We start from the raw sequence: 16774 nt of genomic DNA on the forward strand, positions 1-16774 counted from the left end.
TCAGCTTTGGACATTGCCAAAGCAGGACACAGATCTAGGTGAAACTTTGGTGTGACCCATAAAAGACATTTCTGTGGCTGTGATGCAAAGTTACCACCACAGAGCAGCTGCTCTGGTCACCTAGTTTCAGTAGAAGGTTCACACATGGGGAAGGTGTCAACACCTCATTTCCTCTGCAACCCCCAGGAACAGGATCTACATTAATTTGCTCCAAAGATATCTGAACCCGAACTTCTATCCTGTAAAAGAGGACCATGAGCAAGGGGTGTTCTGAGTCAAACACTCCCTGCATCGTGAAGGAAGGCAATTTATCTTTCCTCCCAAACTACAGTTAAGGAAAGCTGAGGGAGATGCTGGTTTTAGTCAAGTACTGTTCAGTAAGAAGTCTTAGTCCTGAGCACATCCATAAGGCAGCTAGACACAGCTAGCCAGCTTAGGTATCTACCTAAACACTGGAGTGGACTTAAGCAACACTGTGTATCTAAGCAGAAAGCCATGAGAAAGCTTCCTTTTGTGCAGCCCATTGCTGTGCAGCACTTTAGTAACACTGCAGACAACATCACCCATTCCTGTTGCTCTGTGATGGCCTCACAGAGAATTGATTCAGGATCAATATCTGAGACACTTGTCCTGAGCTACTGTGGAATTTGCGTCAATGCTACCCAAAAGGCTTCCTTCTACTGCAGCATAATGATTGCGGGTGACAATTTAACACCTCATAAAATCATAGAATGGTTAGGGTTGGAAAGGACATTAAGATCATCAAGTTCCACTCCCCCTGCACTCTCCACTACAAGGCAGCAGTGGTTTGGGTGCCAGAGAAAGCCTTTTTAAGAGCTTGCATGACCCCAAGATTACCAAGAGGTGCACAGAACTCAGCATTATGATCCAGCATGCAGGAATCAGGCTGAACATCTGCTGGTGCGCAGGTACGCTAAGACTGTGCTCCGTGCCTGCTGGGACTGGGGCAGAAACATGAGAAAAATGCTCCCCTCTATCTTATTCCTTAGCTTCCCAGTAATCCTGAAGAAAGCAACATCTCCAGGGACACAATTATTCTTGCTCTTGATACAAGGGTTCTGGACTTTGATGTGTCTCAGGTGATGATATTTTGGCTTAATTAGATTGTGCAGGGCCCAGACAGGCTGGGACCATTAAGACTCCAGAGATTGAGGTTTTATGGCCTGGGGAGCTGTCATGCTGATCCAGACGGATTTCCTCTGCAAAACACGGCGGGGGGGGGGTTAAGACATTTCATTCAAGCCCTGAAATCCAAAGGATTTAGTGAAAATTCTGCCAATTCTAGCTCACCCACAAGACATTAAGCTCCACCTTCTGGTGAATGGCTAAACTGCAGGAAGAGATAACGCTCTCGGTTAAAAAACAGTGAAAAGTATTCAAGACAACAGAATTCGAGTAGAAAAGTACCTTAACTACACTTCAAATATCTCATGAAAATGCACTGATCAAAGTGTCGACAGGACATTTTTAAAAGGCATCGTAGTGTTTTATATCAAGTGGTTTTATCATCATAGACTCAGAAAATCTGTTGGGTCGGAAGGGACCTTAAAACTCATCTAGTTCCAACCCCTCTGCTATGGGCAAGGACACCTTCCACTAGACCAGATTGCTTCAAGCCCCGACCAACCTGGCCTTGAACACTGCCAAGGATGTGGCAGCCACAGCTTCTCATGTCAATCTGTTCCAGTGCCTCACCACTCTCATAGTGAAGAATTTTTTCCTAATGTCTAATTTAAATCTACCTTCTGTCAGCTTAAAATCACCCCACTTGTCCTACCACCACATGCCCATCTAAAAAGTCCCACTTCAGATTTCTTGTAGGTCCCTTTAGGCATTGGAAGGCTGCTGCAAGGTCTCCCTGGAGCCTTCTCCAACCTGAGAACTCCCAACTCTCTCAGCCTGCTTTCATAGGAGAGGTGCTCCAGCACTCTTGTCATCTCTGTGCTGGGGGCTCCACAGCTGGACAGACACAGTACTCCAGTGGAGTCTCATCAGAGCAGAGTGAGAGAATCACCTCTGTCGACCTGCTGGACACACTTCTTTTGATGCAGCCCAGCATACAGTTGGCTCTCTGGGATGCAGTCACACATTGCTAGCTCCTGTTGAGCTTCTCATCAACCAGCACCTCCAAGTCTTTCCTCTTAGAGCTACTGATGTTGGATTCCATTTTATTCTCTTGGTATTAACTGTAATAACATTCTCCTCTTGGTATAAACCGTGTAAAATTAACTTTATGTTTCAACCGTCCCTAATCAGAACTATTTAGAATACCCTTCTGCAACAAAACCTTTCACTGTTTTGTTTTTTCATCTCATTAAAGAGAACAAAAGCACATATTGAAATGCTAAAGTTTCTCTGAGGACAGGGGATGCTCGCCAGGGAACACCCCAGAGACTTGAAGTTTTGTGTTGCTCATGGCCAACCACTTCCCTTTTCTGCACACTGCAGCAAGTGCAGAGACCATCAAATGTGCGGGTCCCCCGCTTGCCGGCAATGTCTGTGTCACCAACTTCCTCCCTTAGGTGCTGCTCTGCAAAGACATAGTGCTCCCTCTCCTCATCCTCAGCATAAATGAAAACCCATGCTGAAGTAAAAGAATACCTTTCAGCTGATCAGCTTCAGTCATTTCCTCATCAACACCTTCTGACTCCCAGAAATATGCGATCTTTCCCATGCTGCATCCCACCTACCAGCAGTACATGGGGAAGGAGGTGACTCTCTAAAACTGTGCCTCCCTCGCTGGAGAAGCTGGAAGATGTGGGCAAATGAGTCAGGGTGCTGCAAGGAGCTGAAGGATGCTCCTGTGGTCCAGGAAAAGACACAGCCCCATAGGACTGGTTTACATCCAAGCAGATGCTGCATAGAATCATGGAATCAGGCTGGAAAAGACCTTTAAGATCATTAAGTTCAACCCTTCCCCCAGGAAATGCATCTGCAGCATGATGCTACAGATACCAAGCCTCATATGGAGTATAAATTGTGCTCCTGGGGGCCTGACTACAGGATTTGGGATGCTCTCCAGGGGCACCACAAGGACAAAAAGCAATCACAGCTATACACTGTTCATCCAGCCAAGTCCCCCAGAAGCAGCCAGCCCTCTGCATCCTAGCATGGTCACCTACAGCTGGCAAAGTGCCTGGCCTTCCTCCCCTCAAAGCCACGTTCCCCACCAGAGAGGCAGCTGCCAGCTACCTGCTGCAGCAGGAGAGGTATGTTCTGGTGGGATACAATGCATCAGCAGGTGACTACCGACTGCAGTGCATTGTGCCAGTAGCCAACCTTGCCATGATGTCATGTGGGTTTAACACCACCTGGAATGGGAAAGACTCCAGCACCATGGAAAAGCTGCTTGGAGTTACTGTTCCCCATCTGGACTGCTTTTATAAACCCCACGTATGGCATTTTGCTGTTTACTCTAGCCACAGTGAGTGTGGGGGAGAATTCAGTCTGGAAGTACTCCAGTCCAGATTTGTATCTCAAAATGTGTATATATAGAACTAATTTGGAGCCGCAGTCTTCCCCAAATTATTCCACTGGACAGCTGACACAAGCCAGTTGCTCACTGACAACCTAAACCAGAGCAATTATTCATAAGCTCATGGGCTTTACCAAAGTAAGATTACTCTTCTCCTCAAGCATCACTGGAGAAGGAAACTGAGGTATCAGCACCAGGAAGAATTGTTGCATGGCTGGTAAGTTAAGCAATAGCAAAATACTGCTGTTGCTGTGGGTGGTATGTCACAGAGTGACTGCTTAGAGGGGAAAGCAGAGACAGAACACTGAGTGAGGAGGCAGATACAGTGGTCTACACTGAGACTACACCAAGGCCAACACTCAAGCTCAGTGCTGACCCCTCACTCTGAGCTCTGCAGTGTCCAGTGATGCAAGGGAAGTGCCTCCGAGCAAAGAGGCAGAAGACCTTGATTTTGACACTAAAGCAGGGACTTGCAACAGGTACTAGCTACAGAGCAGCAGATGCATCCTCACAGTTAATTTACCGCAAGTAACTTGCTCTCAAGTACTTGTCTTCAGTTTATTTACTCCAGGAAAAGAGCATCTGCAGAGAGTGATAGCCAGGAACAGGCATTTTACATTTATTTTCTTTGTGTAGAAAAGGCCTGAAGTTGTCTGCTCAGCTTTGCCAAGAAAAATGCTCTGTTCCTGGCTCATGACGTTAGCTTTTCTGGTAGTGTCCTTTGGAGGAGTGGTGGGAAGAAGATAAGCTTTCTGCAAAAGGATTACAGCTAACTGCCATAAGGGCAGCAAAAGGAATGAAATCTCTTTCTCTAAGAATTCTTAAACACTGTAATCCCTCAACTCTACAGCCCTTCACCTCCTAATTTCCTAGTAAACATACATCATGTCCAAACATCATGCCTTAACACAGTCCTCATACATTGCTGACTCCAGTTCAATTTCCTTCTGCTGGTGCTGGCAGTGTCACTGGTGAGGTGCATGCATTCAGGGAGCGATGCTTCAATTTGTTTTCAGAGTTTTAAGTTTGGCTTTTCTTTGTCTCATCTGCACCATGCTTCATATTCTGAAGGAAACAGCAGCTCAGAGTGATACCTTTGGCACGATGAGGCCTATGTTCTGGAGTTATCAATCACAAGATCTTAGCTCCAGCTAAGATAGCAAAAGCTAGATAAAACCCAGGTCTGCATGACTAACAGACTGAATTTCCGTGTGCCCTGTTTGGGTTGGTAAATCCTAGCCTGCAAGTGAGCAAAGCCTTGTAGGGCCAGCCTGTGGCCCTGTACTGCCCCTAGTCTTGACCTTCCACCAAGACAGTCATCCTATGCAGCTGCTGAGTTCCCACAGGCCTAGTTGCTTTCTTGATGAGCATATGCATCATCTCTTTCCCTTAAAGCCTCATCATAAACAAACAGTCAAAATACTGGGAATAAAATCACAAAACAGAGCATTGGGAAAGATGTCTGCCAAAGCGCTCACTCCAGCTTCCCAGGGTCATCCCAGGACAGCTGCAGTTAGCTCTGCAGTGCAACAAGTTAAAATTGCTCACAGATTTGTCTTGTAAATAGCTGCTTCAGAATCAGTATCTTAGAAGGAAAACATTTTAACAAGCAATGAAAAGCAGCATATAGCTCCTTAAACAACATTTGGATGAAGGCCTGTTGCAGCTCCCTGGCAAAGTCCCAAAGCTCTGGTGTGGGTGCAAAGCCATTTTCCCAGCCTCTGTCTGGATGGGTCTGTACACTCTTAGGGCAGCCCATGGAGCACCTGCTCAATCAAGTCTGACCCAGTGATATCTTGGCAAAGTTCAGCCACATGCTTTGAAAGGTGCCTCAAAGGTGCAGTTGAGTAGCTGTAGGTGAGTCTTGTTACAAGCATCTCTTAAACCAATATGAACAGTGGTCTAATAATGCCAAAGACACCCCTGGCCTTTTAGTATATGAAGTACTGAATCCGCACACAATGTCACTCAAGATGTCCAAGTGGGAAGTGATTTATAACAGTAGTACCCCATCAGCAGTAATCACAAAACACAAGTATTTATTATTCTCTATTCATCAGCATTGTATATTTGTTTTTTTTTCAATATTTACACCAAACAGGACATACAATACAAATGCTCCAGAGTTCAGACAGTCCTGCATCAGCCTGGTTATTCTCAGTCTGCCCACAGCAGTTCACTATGCAGTTGTGCCAGTGCCATGTGTGGTCAAGCTAAAAATGTGATGAGAGAAATCAGATATAAAATGTAACCTCAGGGCTTGGTAGTATGGTTACAAACTCTAACTTTGCAAGTTTAATCTTAACAATCTTTCAGCAATGTGATTTATTACACTGCAGCCCCACAAGCACCATTATCAGCGTTACCCAAGAGGCATCAGACTATGAAGAACTTCTAAGCCAGCTGTGCCACAGAAGAAAACATGGGTTTAATTATGCCCTGCATGAACCTAACTAAATGCTGTTGTAACTGACCTGTTCAAAATTTCTGATTCCACCTCAAAATGGACTTTTTTTTCCAACTGTGCTAGGGCTCCCATACTGCTCTATTCACCCATGGTGCATAAAAGCTATAATGCATGTCTTGAACCTTACATCGGAAAAAGTAAGTATTTCTGACTATTGGCAAGTTTTAGCAATTTTTAGAAGTATCCGTCTATTTTTTTTTCAGAGCAAACTTGCACAACTGAATGCAATTCTATCAATGATCTGTGCCTCCAGCTGAACAGCAGCTGCATTTGCTGCCCTCTGGTGTAGCACAAGAAGAAAAAAAAACACTTAGAATGAAAAGTAACTAGAATACAGACAGCAAGCTGCAGAGATTTCTTAATATATAAAACAATTAGCAAACCTCACACTTATGCTACCTGTTGTAAAAAGAGAGCCACATTAAGAAGAGAATGGTAGCAAACATAATTAAAAATAGAGGTGGCAGTGCACTTCTCCAGTAATATTTTCTGGCTTAAGCATAGCCCACTTATAAGTAAAATAAACCATCTTAGCATGAAGCTTTGCATGTTGTTTTTTTTTTTCTGAAAGAGTCAAGCTTGGTTCTCCCTCTCTTCAATCATGTATAATTAAGGCACCAGAAGCAAATCTTTTTCCTTCCACCTGCCATCCACTTACTTCTCACTGCATTCATAAATCCCAGACAACCTAGCATTGGTTCAGTATCCTATTTTTAGCTAACAGTCATTAAATACTATATATAATATCCATTAGAATTTAATTAAAAATGCATGTATGTTCTACTGCCCAGAGAATTTACAAAGACATGTTAACTACCAGAACACAAGCAGGTGAAATTCATTCCCTCTTACCAAAGTCAATGCACATCACATTGGAAATAGCTTGTATTTCTCATACTTCACACTATGTGAAATTAAGCTACAGAAACTCAGGAAAATGAGCCAGAGATCACAGTGGGAAGCCCAATTAAAGCCATAATGCTTGGATGTGAAAGAACATCATGCAGATATACAGCAAATTTTTAAACAAGCAGTACCCTTCATCTTTTAATTGGGATGGAGGTAAAAAACAGATGTATCCCAGTAGCACAGGTAACCCTATTCTTACGACGCTTTACTCTTGCCCAATAGCCAGAAGAGCTCACTGCCTTCATTGGTTTTAAACATGCTTTGGGATTTAGGAAAAATACCATAGCCCAGAAACACACTCTTCAGTGTCTCCCATTTGTCTTCAAGTTTATCTTGAACTCTCGGGAATTCTAACTTTGCTCTGGTTTTCTACATTTCTTAAGGAAGTGTTTGCAATGTCTCGTAAATATTACTTAGTACAGGCACTCCTAAAAACCTTTTCCAACCACACTAAAACAGAGGCATATGCTTAACTGGGATCCAAGTGAGTACACGTGACAGAACCAGCAAGTTTGCTCAGCATGTAACTGACCCATCTCTGAATGCTGTTTGCACTATATAACAGCATGCAAGGGGACATTGATCTTTCCTTTTGTGTCATACATTTGTTGCTCACATTTTAAAATGTATTGAGAACACACATTGATAGAGCTAACCGTAGCAGTTTAGTCTCAAAGAAATCTTGCTTGAAATGTTTTGAAGTTCTAACTTACACAGGAGTAGATTAAGTGGCAGTTTCTCTTCTTCATAAGAGATTCAAGACTCGCCTTCACAGAACTTTGCAAACTCAGTTTCCACCCTGTTACAGAAGCATCTGTACCCTCACCCCAGCTCTTCCAGTTCCCGAGTTCCTGCGCTGAGGCTCAAGCTCCTTTGACACCAGTGAACCAACCCTGACATTGATGTCCATTCCACACACCAACTGCCTGTTGGCTGCCAGCAGATCAGACACCTTACAGAGCTGCTTTTGGGCAAGGAAATAGAGTAACTGATGTTTCTGGTCTTTTTTGATGACAAAATAGCTATGGTATGTGTAAGGCAAGAGAACCTGGACCAGCAGCTTACTCCGTGGGATGCCCCCATGCCACCCTTTTTCACTGAGCATGTTGCTTATTCCTATCAGAGAAAAGGCAAGTTTCTAAGATTTGATCCTGGAGCAGACTTCTACTAATAGTAATAGGAAACTTGCCTGATTTACATACAAATTTACTCATTTTTTGCAAGGCTGCATTGCACACCTACTAGTAAGTGCCTGAACTCAAGTTAGTGAAAAACTTTCAGCCACATTCCTGAGTATGTGAGGAACAGATGACCTTCAAATCACCTGTGACAGCTTGCATGAGAAGTGAAAACCAAACAAGTCACCCTCATTTACTGAAAATTGCAGTAGTTCCCGATAAAACTTGCAGGTAACATTTATTTAGGACCACTTCACCACCACCTCCCCCCATCTTAATATGTGCAACAAAACTGGAAAAATGCCATCTCTGAATTCTTCAGAATATAAATGTACTGACTTTAACGTGGCACCAGGCGCTTGTGCACTTTTTATTACTTTATCATATTATTACGAGTACCTTAGTAAGACTCACGTGTTTTGAGATGAGGAAAAAAAAAACACTAAAAAAAAATCATTGGTAAGCTTGCATTCAGTCTTAATAGGATCAGAAAACACTGAACACTCCTCTCAATGTTAGAAAAAGAACCCACACCAAAACCACAGCCACTCCAAGCTACAATGATCCATGTCTGAAATCAGAGCGCTTAGTTTCTCCAAGCAACAGATCTCTTTTCACTCTTCCCAATCATTAGAACTGAGATTCTGAACAAAAGGCCTATTTTAAGTGACAAAAGTCAACATAGTTCAGTTTGTAGTCTAAGATTCCTTCACCTTAAAGCATTTTACTTTGAAGTAGCAGTGCACAACCATTTTACTGTGAAGTAGCTGTGAGTAATGTTTGTTCCTGTTCCATATTAATAGTGCCTAGCCCCACATTAATACACCTGTTTAGAGTAATGAAAAAAACCCAAACCCACTACATGACTACAAAACACTAGTAAAAAAAAAAAGTAGCTAAGTTGGATCAGAGAGAATCAAAGTTTGGAAAACACAAGTACAGGAAAGAGGAAGATGAGGAAAGAAAAACGTATTTAAATAACAGCAATTTTGGGGTTTTGAAGCACTAGAGTGACTAGTCACTAGGTGACAAATCACCACACACAACAAACACTAACAACACAAACTCTTCCCTCGTCAGCAGGGATCCTCAAAACACAGCTCCGCCAACCAAGCACCAGCCAGGCCCGCTGGGAAAATGCTACCCGTTATCTGAGCTTCGCACCTCGGATGGTTGTATAAACGCTTAATGACGCTTAACCAGCACTCCTTTCAGAACAAGTACCTCTTATTAGCAGATTATCAAACAAAACATTAGAAATGCCCAGTAAGATTTATTATTTTCCATTCTTAAAAGATCCGAACAATAGTACATGTAAGAGCTGAAACTGTCCAGAAGCCGGCGTTTTGCGAGGCCTCTCCCGTCAGAGTCCTCTGAGACCACACCAACTGGAGCAGAGGGACCACGAGGCCTGAGGGCCACAGTCGCCAGAGCTCCCTCTCCTCCCTGGTGCGGCTCCTTGGTCCTTCCCGCGGGCGTAACGGCAGCCCCTCGTTGCAGGGCTCGGTCTCAGAGGCGGGCAGGCGAGCTCAGCGGAGCCCCGATGCCGCCGCTCGCTCCGGCCCACCCGCCCCTAAGGCACAGCGCCCAGGGGCTGGAGCCGGGAGGCGGCCCGGGGCGGGCTAAGACTCGTCGGGTTTGTCGGCGGGCGGCCCGCAGGGCTGCAGCATCTTCTCCATGAGGTTGAAGCGGACGCGCGCCTTGCTCTCGTTCTCGGCGATGGCGAAGTAGTTGAGCAGATCGAAGTGTCCCATGTAGGAGCAGTACGAGTCCCTGTGCTGGTTCACCAGCCACTCCCACTTGGTGGTGTCGGCGTGGCCCGTCCCGATGTACTTGGACTGCAGGTGCTCCAGCTGGCTGTGGATAGTGTACCGGTCCGTCATGGCGGCGGCCACACAGGCGCTGAAGAGAGGCGCGGCGCGAAATGGCGAGCGGAAGTGGCGCCCAGGCACCTTTTCCGGCCGGCGAGGAGCAGCAGCTGTTTTCCGGACATGGCGCCCCGCAGAGCATGACGGGAGTTGTAGTCTTCCCGCCACCCTCCCGCACCGGGGAGGACCCTGGCGCGTTTTAAAGCTTATGCGGTCTGCACTGCAATAAAATCATTTACTGTTAGTTTCATTATATGACTAGACTAACTCAGTAGTAAGACGAATGACAGTTGTAATCCCAGGTCAGCATCTGTGACACATAGTTATTTTAAAGCATGTACTTGACGATTAGCGGCTAGTTCAGGATCTTGTATTCTCAGGACAGGTACAAGGCTCAGTTAAGCATCAGGCTCAAGCCTCAAGTTAAAGCCTCAGGTTAATTTGTAAAGCGAAGATATCACAAAGTCACAGAATGGTTGGGGTTGGAAGGGACCTCTGGAGATCATCTAGGCCAACACCCCTGCCAAATCAGGGCAATATGGATTTGGTATGGTAGGTACTGCTTAATTCCTCTGAGAATCAAAGGGGCGTGCGCTGTCAAATCTGGCTACAGAACACCTAGATAACGGGTCATGGGGAGCAACATCAGAGAGTCTCCAGAAAACAGGAAAGCAAAACCCCAAGGCTCACACTTCAGGGCACAGCTCACCCCAGCTCCTGACACTGCCTCGGCACACACTGCATCTCAGTTTGACTCATAAACAAAGGGAAGCAGGAAGTCTGGCCCTAAAGAAAGAAAACCCAGGAAAACAGCCAGGAGTGCCAAGAGCTCCCAACACTCATCTTTGTCACCCCTTTGCTTGGTTGGAGGGCAATGCAGCACTTTCTATGGTAGCTCTTGTACAAAAAGACCATGTAGAGAAAGGCCAAAGAGGTGCTCAGCATTTTGTAGTTTGGTAAGGTTACTTCTGTTGAATGTAGCTGAGGAAAGTACTGTAGTCCCCATCCCTGTTCCTTTGTGGTGCAGAGCTCTTAGTTACTTTCCCCCAGGCAGGCTTTGCAACTGAGCAGGGTCAAGGGATTTAAGCCACAACTAAGTATTTCTGTTAAGAAAGATTTTTTTGGTCAAGGCAGGTAGTATTTTACGTGAATGTTAAACACATAAGCAGATATGAACCCCACAGAAATTATAAATTGCATTGCCTATCTTCTTTGGTGAAAGTGGAGCTTGAAATAAACTTTATCATCCATCAAATAAATAGTTTTTCTTCTCCAGCTCTATTCCAGAGCTTACATAATGTTAAGTTTAAAATGCATGAAATGATTCATGTTTGCATATAGTAATGTTTTTAATCACTTCTTTTAAAATAGGAAAGAAATGTTGCAGAAATTTCCAACAGGACAGTGAGCTGTTTCTTTCTGTCCTTGTAAACACCCTGTAGTCAAAAGAAACCCACATGAATTTTCTGTGAAAACCCAGATGATTCTAAGCCCCTTGTTTAAAAGGCCACAGAAAACAAAGTCAAAACAATGTCCTGAATTGTCCTCACCCATTACTGCAAAGAATTAGATGAAGACTATGATTTATTATTATTATTATGTTTAAGAGGATCTGTTGAGTCATTGCTATCAAGGCTTACTCAGCAGGAAGCAGTTTACACAGCTGAATACAGCAATTGCATTCTGTGGTTGCTTCCAGAGAGACCAAGAGAGAAAAAACAAACAAACAAATGCACGCAACTCCTCAGGAGTTCCTATATATGCTGGTGTATAGAAAGACAAAAAAAAAAGGGCATAATCTGAACATGGGAAGGGTTTAATTTCTTTTTTAAATGATGGTTTGAAGGATGATGACTTTTGACAGATGTTCAGAGGGTACCAGACAAACTGACCAAAAATAGGAAGAAAAAACAAGTAGTAAAATTACCAGCCAACAGGCAACTAACAAATATTTGCGAGTAATTACCTAACTTCAAGTTTCACTTGAAAAATACAAAGTTTCAGCTACTAGCTCTGAAGAATTATATTCAATTATGTTCACTTTATCTTCATTTCTCCTTTCACACAAAAGCAAATTTATTTTTGGTCTTTGTTTTGCTTGTTAGATAGTGCAAAATGGATGCCTGCACTTGGGCACTTGCATTTCAAGTTCAGGATTATTAAGCGACTGGGGAGAGGCAGAGTGTAAGTAAGTATGCATTATGCACAGATGTTGGCATATATAGAGAGAATTATCAGTTAGTCGTAATATCCTTGTGCAGTTAGGATTCCTGAATAATTTAGCATTTAAGGATATTTCAAAACCTTTGTACTGAGTACCATTAAATATAATTATCAGAATACTTTATATTTGTCTCTGAAGCCATGTTGATAATTACTGTCTGGAACAACCGACGCTTACTTATGGAAATCACATAAATTCATTGATTTAAGTGCTGAATTAATACATTTGAAGAGTAAAGCCGCACGTACCACTTCAAGCCAAGTTTTAAATAGTCCAGACTCCGGGAGCGTGTCCTGAACCGCAGTGGCCACTGGATGTCAGTGTTGGACCTGCGTAAATTCTTCCCTAAAACGGGAGTAATAGACTTCCGTAAAACGGGAGTAGTTGATGGCTTCCCCAAAGTGTAGAGAAAGAGGGTAGAGGCGGCCGCTGGACTAACAAAGGCAGAGTTACAGTGGCTGCCCACGGCAAGATATAACAGTTTGTAAATTTCCTGCTGACCCTTCGGGTGAAAGAGTGAAGACATAAATACCCCACAGTCAAGGGGATGCAAAGATTTTAATAGATAAATCCAACACACACCCAAAGAGATGATAGCAGAGTTTTTTTGTTGTTTGGGTTTGGTTTTCAGGGGTTCTTTTAGAAATTCCTCTATTCTTCACTATACTGATTTTTCCCACCAATACAATATCAGAGCGCAAATAAAACTCTTGCGAAAAACTTGTTTCATAAGCAGGTCTTTCTCCACCTGGTTTTACATAAGCTACTCTAGTTCATTTTCCTTGCAGTCAGAACTGTGATTCTGCTCCAGTATAAGAACATGCCTTTGCATTGCAACCACCTGCAGCCTTTGGGGCTGCTTCTGAGATAGAGAAAAAACATTCCCAGCAAGCATGGTTTTAAACTCTCTTCCACTACTAGAAACTAGGTTTTGCTGTTGCTTTGTTTTTATAATGTGAAAATACTCAAACATCTGAAAGCATCTTTTAGGGTTGTGTGGCTAATTCTTTGCCAAAGCTATCAGATAAGAACATGGAATAAAAAAAAAGGAAAAGAAACAATACTGTCTATCATACCATTGAAAGCATACACTTCAAGCTGCTTTCATTACTGTTCCTATCAGCAAAGGGAATCATATTATTTTATATAAGACTGCAACTAGATAAATTCACTGCTGAAAAATTATCTTGGGCTGAGGTTCAAGGCAGGAATCAATTTAGTATGGGACAGTGCCATGCTTAGGCTTAGGTGTGTTATGGTGTGTCACAACTTAGGACAGGGGGCTGTTGCAATAAGTGATTTGCAGCTCATGGGAAATAAAATGTTTATTTTTAATGTCAGTTTCAGTGGTTTTAGGATATTTTTGTTTTGGTTTTATTGCATGGTATGACACCAGGGTTATACACTAAGCTTTACTGAAACTCCCTAAAGTACTTCTAAAATAACATATCCTGTAGTACACCATTGTTGCATGATGGCAGAGTGAAAACATAAAGGTCCTGATAAGGTTAACTGACCGTGTGTTAGACCCTTCTCTATGAAACTGATTAGATCTGTGACCTAATGGTCCCCTGCCTAGGAATGCCTCTTGTAGCCCAAAGCTTCAGTCTAGTAGATTCACGCTCCATCACTTGCTTGTGAATATCACCATGACACACTACTTCTTCTGTATACATTTGAGTAACAGTTATGTACCTTAGGTGTGCACCACAATTTAATCAGCTTAATTTACACGTCATTGACAATCTCCTAGGGTGGTGTAAGAGCACCTTAAAAGTAGAGCCACAGTAGGGGTCACTAGCACAGTGCATACAGATAAGATTCCAAATAATGTGATGATCTGAGAAATGTGGTGCAGAGGGAGAAAATGGAGCACCTTTACCAAGAGCACAGTGGAGGTCCGGGAAAGGCAGGTCTCACTTGCTGTTTAGAGGGCTATTCCTAAGCCATCACTTCAAAAATAAAAACCCCTCCACTAATGGGATTAGTTACTGTTGCAGGCTAAAAATGGAGCTAATAATAGTCTGCCAAGTGAATTAAAATTGCTTGTGTCTACACACATATTTTTGCAATGGGGAGAGTTTGTTCTTTTTATGTATTTTGAAATAAAATGAAGTCATAATAGTAAACACCACAAAACAAGGAAAGACTACAGGACTATCCAAGACGCAGCTGTATTCTACCCACACTTTTCTTTGGGTGTCTTTCCTTTATTCACCCCAGATAAACTGTCACAGCTAATAGAGCTATTAATTGTGTTCAACAAGGTATACAAAAGTAGCAGTGAAGAAAGATATATCTTTGAGTAGGCCTCAGAGAAGATATCAGAAACGTACATGAGCTTAAATTAGAAGAAATTGATTTGACCACTGAGTAGCTCAGTATATCGTATCACTTGTCTTCTTTCTGTGTGCAGGAAAGGGTAAGAACAGAGGAGGTGACTTTCCTTTTTTTTTAAGTGTGACTCTTGTAGCTCCTTAATGCAGCTGTTTCTTTTTTTATCTGCCACATAAATATCATGTTTTAAAAATACTGATTTCTTCAGAACAGTACTCAGAAATGTTCTGTACAAGGAAGCCTATTTGCAACCAGCCTTTCCCCTACAGCTTCCTCCCTACACACAAGTGCACGAGTATTCATCATTTCATCTCCTGCTCTGCAGTAAGCGTGTATCAGGGGATCATCAACCCGTCTATTTGGTGCATGTTGTACTAATTCATGTTATGAAATTTCAGGCTGTGGGTTGCTCACGGGGCAGAGGAGAGAAGGGGAAGCAACAGATATTTAGGAAATTAGCATAACTGCAAAAAAGAAGAATAAAACTGTTCCTTCCATGCATCTCTAGGAAAAGGAAGACCAATAGCTGTCAGTTAACTGCTTCTTTCTCAACTTGCATTACAAACTTCCTCATTTGAAATAAGAAATGTACATAAGCCTTTTGCATTTACTGTAAAAGCAAAGCTTTCAATAATAAGGCTGTGCAATGTATCTCACTTTCACCTTTATCAAAGAATTGTTGTTTATTACACTTGAGGCAGAGAGAACATAATTTTTCACAACACCAAGCACCATAGAGGATTTCGTATGTTCAAGGCACAGCTGTTGATAACTTATGATATATCTCTTCTTGATTGACAGTTTCATTCTTGGGAATATCTTTTTGTTAAAAGCTGAAAAATGTTTAATTTAGCAGATCCTCAAAATAAAAAGTAAATCCAGAGTGTGGAGACTTGGCAAGAAATAAGTCACTGGAAGCAAGGTATTTATAGTCAGGATTGGGCAATGTTAGTAATATATGGTGATAGCCACCCCATCTATGCATTTTGGCATGAGATTTGAGAGCTTGAAAAATAATTGTTGATTTTGGAAAGCAAACATATGCAAGGAGTACAGCAGAAACATGTTATCTAGTTAGGTTGTAATATTTCTTCCCACCTCCTCAGCAACCTTCAAAGACTGAGAGGCATTGAACTGGACAAAATCCAAAAAACAGTTGGACAAAGTCAAGGCCGAGCACTCAGAAATCACCCAAAACTGGAAGCTTTTAAAATGGTGATTTTTTTTTCCCTTTTTTTTTTTCCCTTTTGAGATTCTGTATTTCAGTTAGTTCATATTTGCTTTTCTCCATAAATGATTGAAAGTACTTTATGATGTTTGAAGGTACTTAGTTTTAGAAAACTAAAGCTGAAATGTTCACATGCTCAAATGGTTGCAGGGACAGAGGCTTTAAGAAAAGCATCAGTCATTGTGAAAACTGCTGGCACTGGGGCTGTGATCTAGAGCCCCAACAGGATGTGCGTAAATCATGTAGAAGATGGTTATGGATCTCTCAGAATAGCTGTTGTAAAGAACAGGCAATTCAGTATTCACATACACCTGTGTACTGAAACCCATTTTTGACGTTTTGGAAAAGCCAAATAAAACATTTGCAAAACATAACTCTCTGTTCCATTTTCCATATCTTTTTCAGCCTCGTATAATGATGAGCTCTTCTTGGTTAAGGCATTCTCTTACAGTTCTTGCACTGCAGTTCACACAGTGGGGCTTCATTCATGGCCTCACGGTAGGATTATTATAATATCAACTAAGGTGGGTGTTGGTGAGATTCACCCCTGGGCATGAGTGTAAAGATTTTGTATATGTATGTAAATATGAATGTAAATATGTAAATATGAAGGCAAAGGTTTTGAATATATATATATATATATATATGTATATATCCAGGACTAATGGTTGTATTTCTTACAGGTAGAGAGAGGGAAGTGCAATCTGCCCAGTGGGTTCTTCACTTTTATTGTGAATGCAGCCTAGACATTCTGTCAGTAGGTGTTAAGGGTTAGGTATTTCAAGTGCCAAGACTATTTGCAACAGTCATTCATACTTGGCACTTCAAGAGAATCAAGCCTGAAGGGTAAGGAAAGATTACAGTTAGTTCAAGATGTGCCAGCAAAATATGTCTGTTTCCAGAACAGGCCGGGGCAGAGATTCCCATGCCAATGTGTGCATGAGTCTGTGACTGCTTGTAACTGGCATGGCACCTCCAACCTTGTCACATTCTAACACGTAAGAAATTATTTGCAAGAGTAAAAAAAAAAAAACAAATCAGAGACAATTAAAGAAATTAATTATGAA

General features: G+C 42.4%; 1 protein-coding gene across 1 annotated transcript; it reads right to left on the reverse strand.

The window, feature by feature from the left end:
• Nucleotides 1-9303: 9303 nt before the first annotated feature.
• On the reverse strand, nt 9304-10005 carry SF3B5 (splicing factor 3b subunit 5). The gene has a single exon (XM_061470885.1). The coding sequence runs from the start codon at nt 9931-9933 to the stop codon at nt 9673-9675; it is 261 nt and encodes an 86-aa protein (XP_061326869.1). The 5' UTR covers nt 9934-10005; the 3' UTR covers nt 9304-9672.
• Between the last annotated feature and the right edge of the window lie 6769 nt (nt 10006-16774).

This window comes from Pezoporus flaviventris, unplaced genomic scaffold (assembly GCF_033815535.1).
Source record: "Pezoporus flaviventris isolate CSIRO_AGI_PZ_B2104156 unplaced genomic scaffold, CSIRO_AGI_Pfla_v1 ptg000066l, whole genome shotgun sequence".
NCBI classification, from domain to species: Eukaryota; Metazoa; Chordata; class Aves; order Psittaciformes; family Psittacidae; genus Pezoporus; species Pezoporus flaviventris.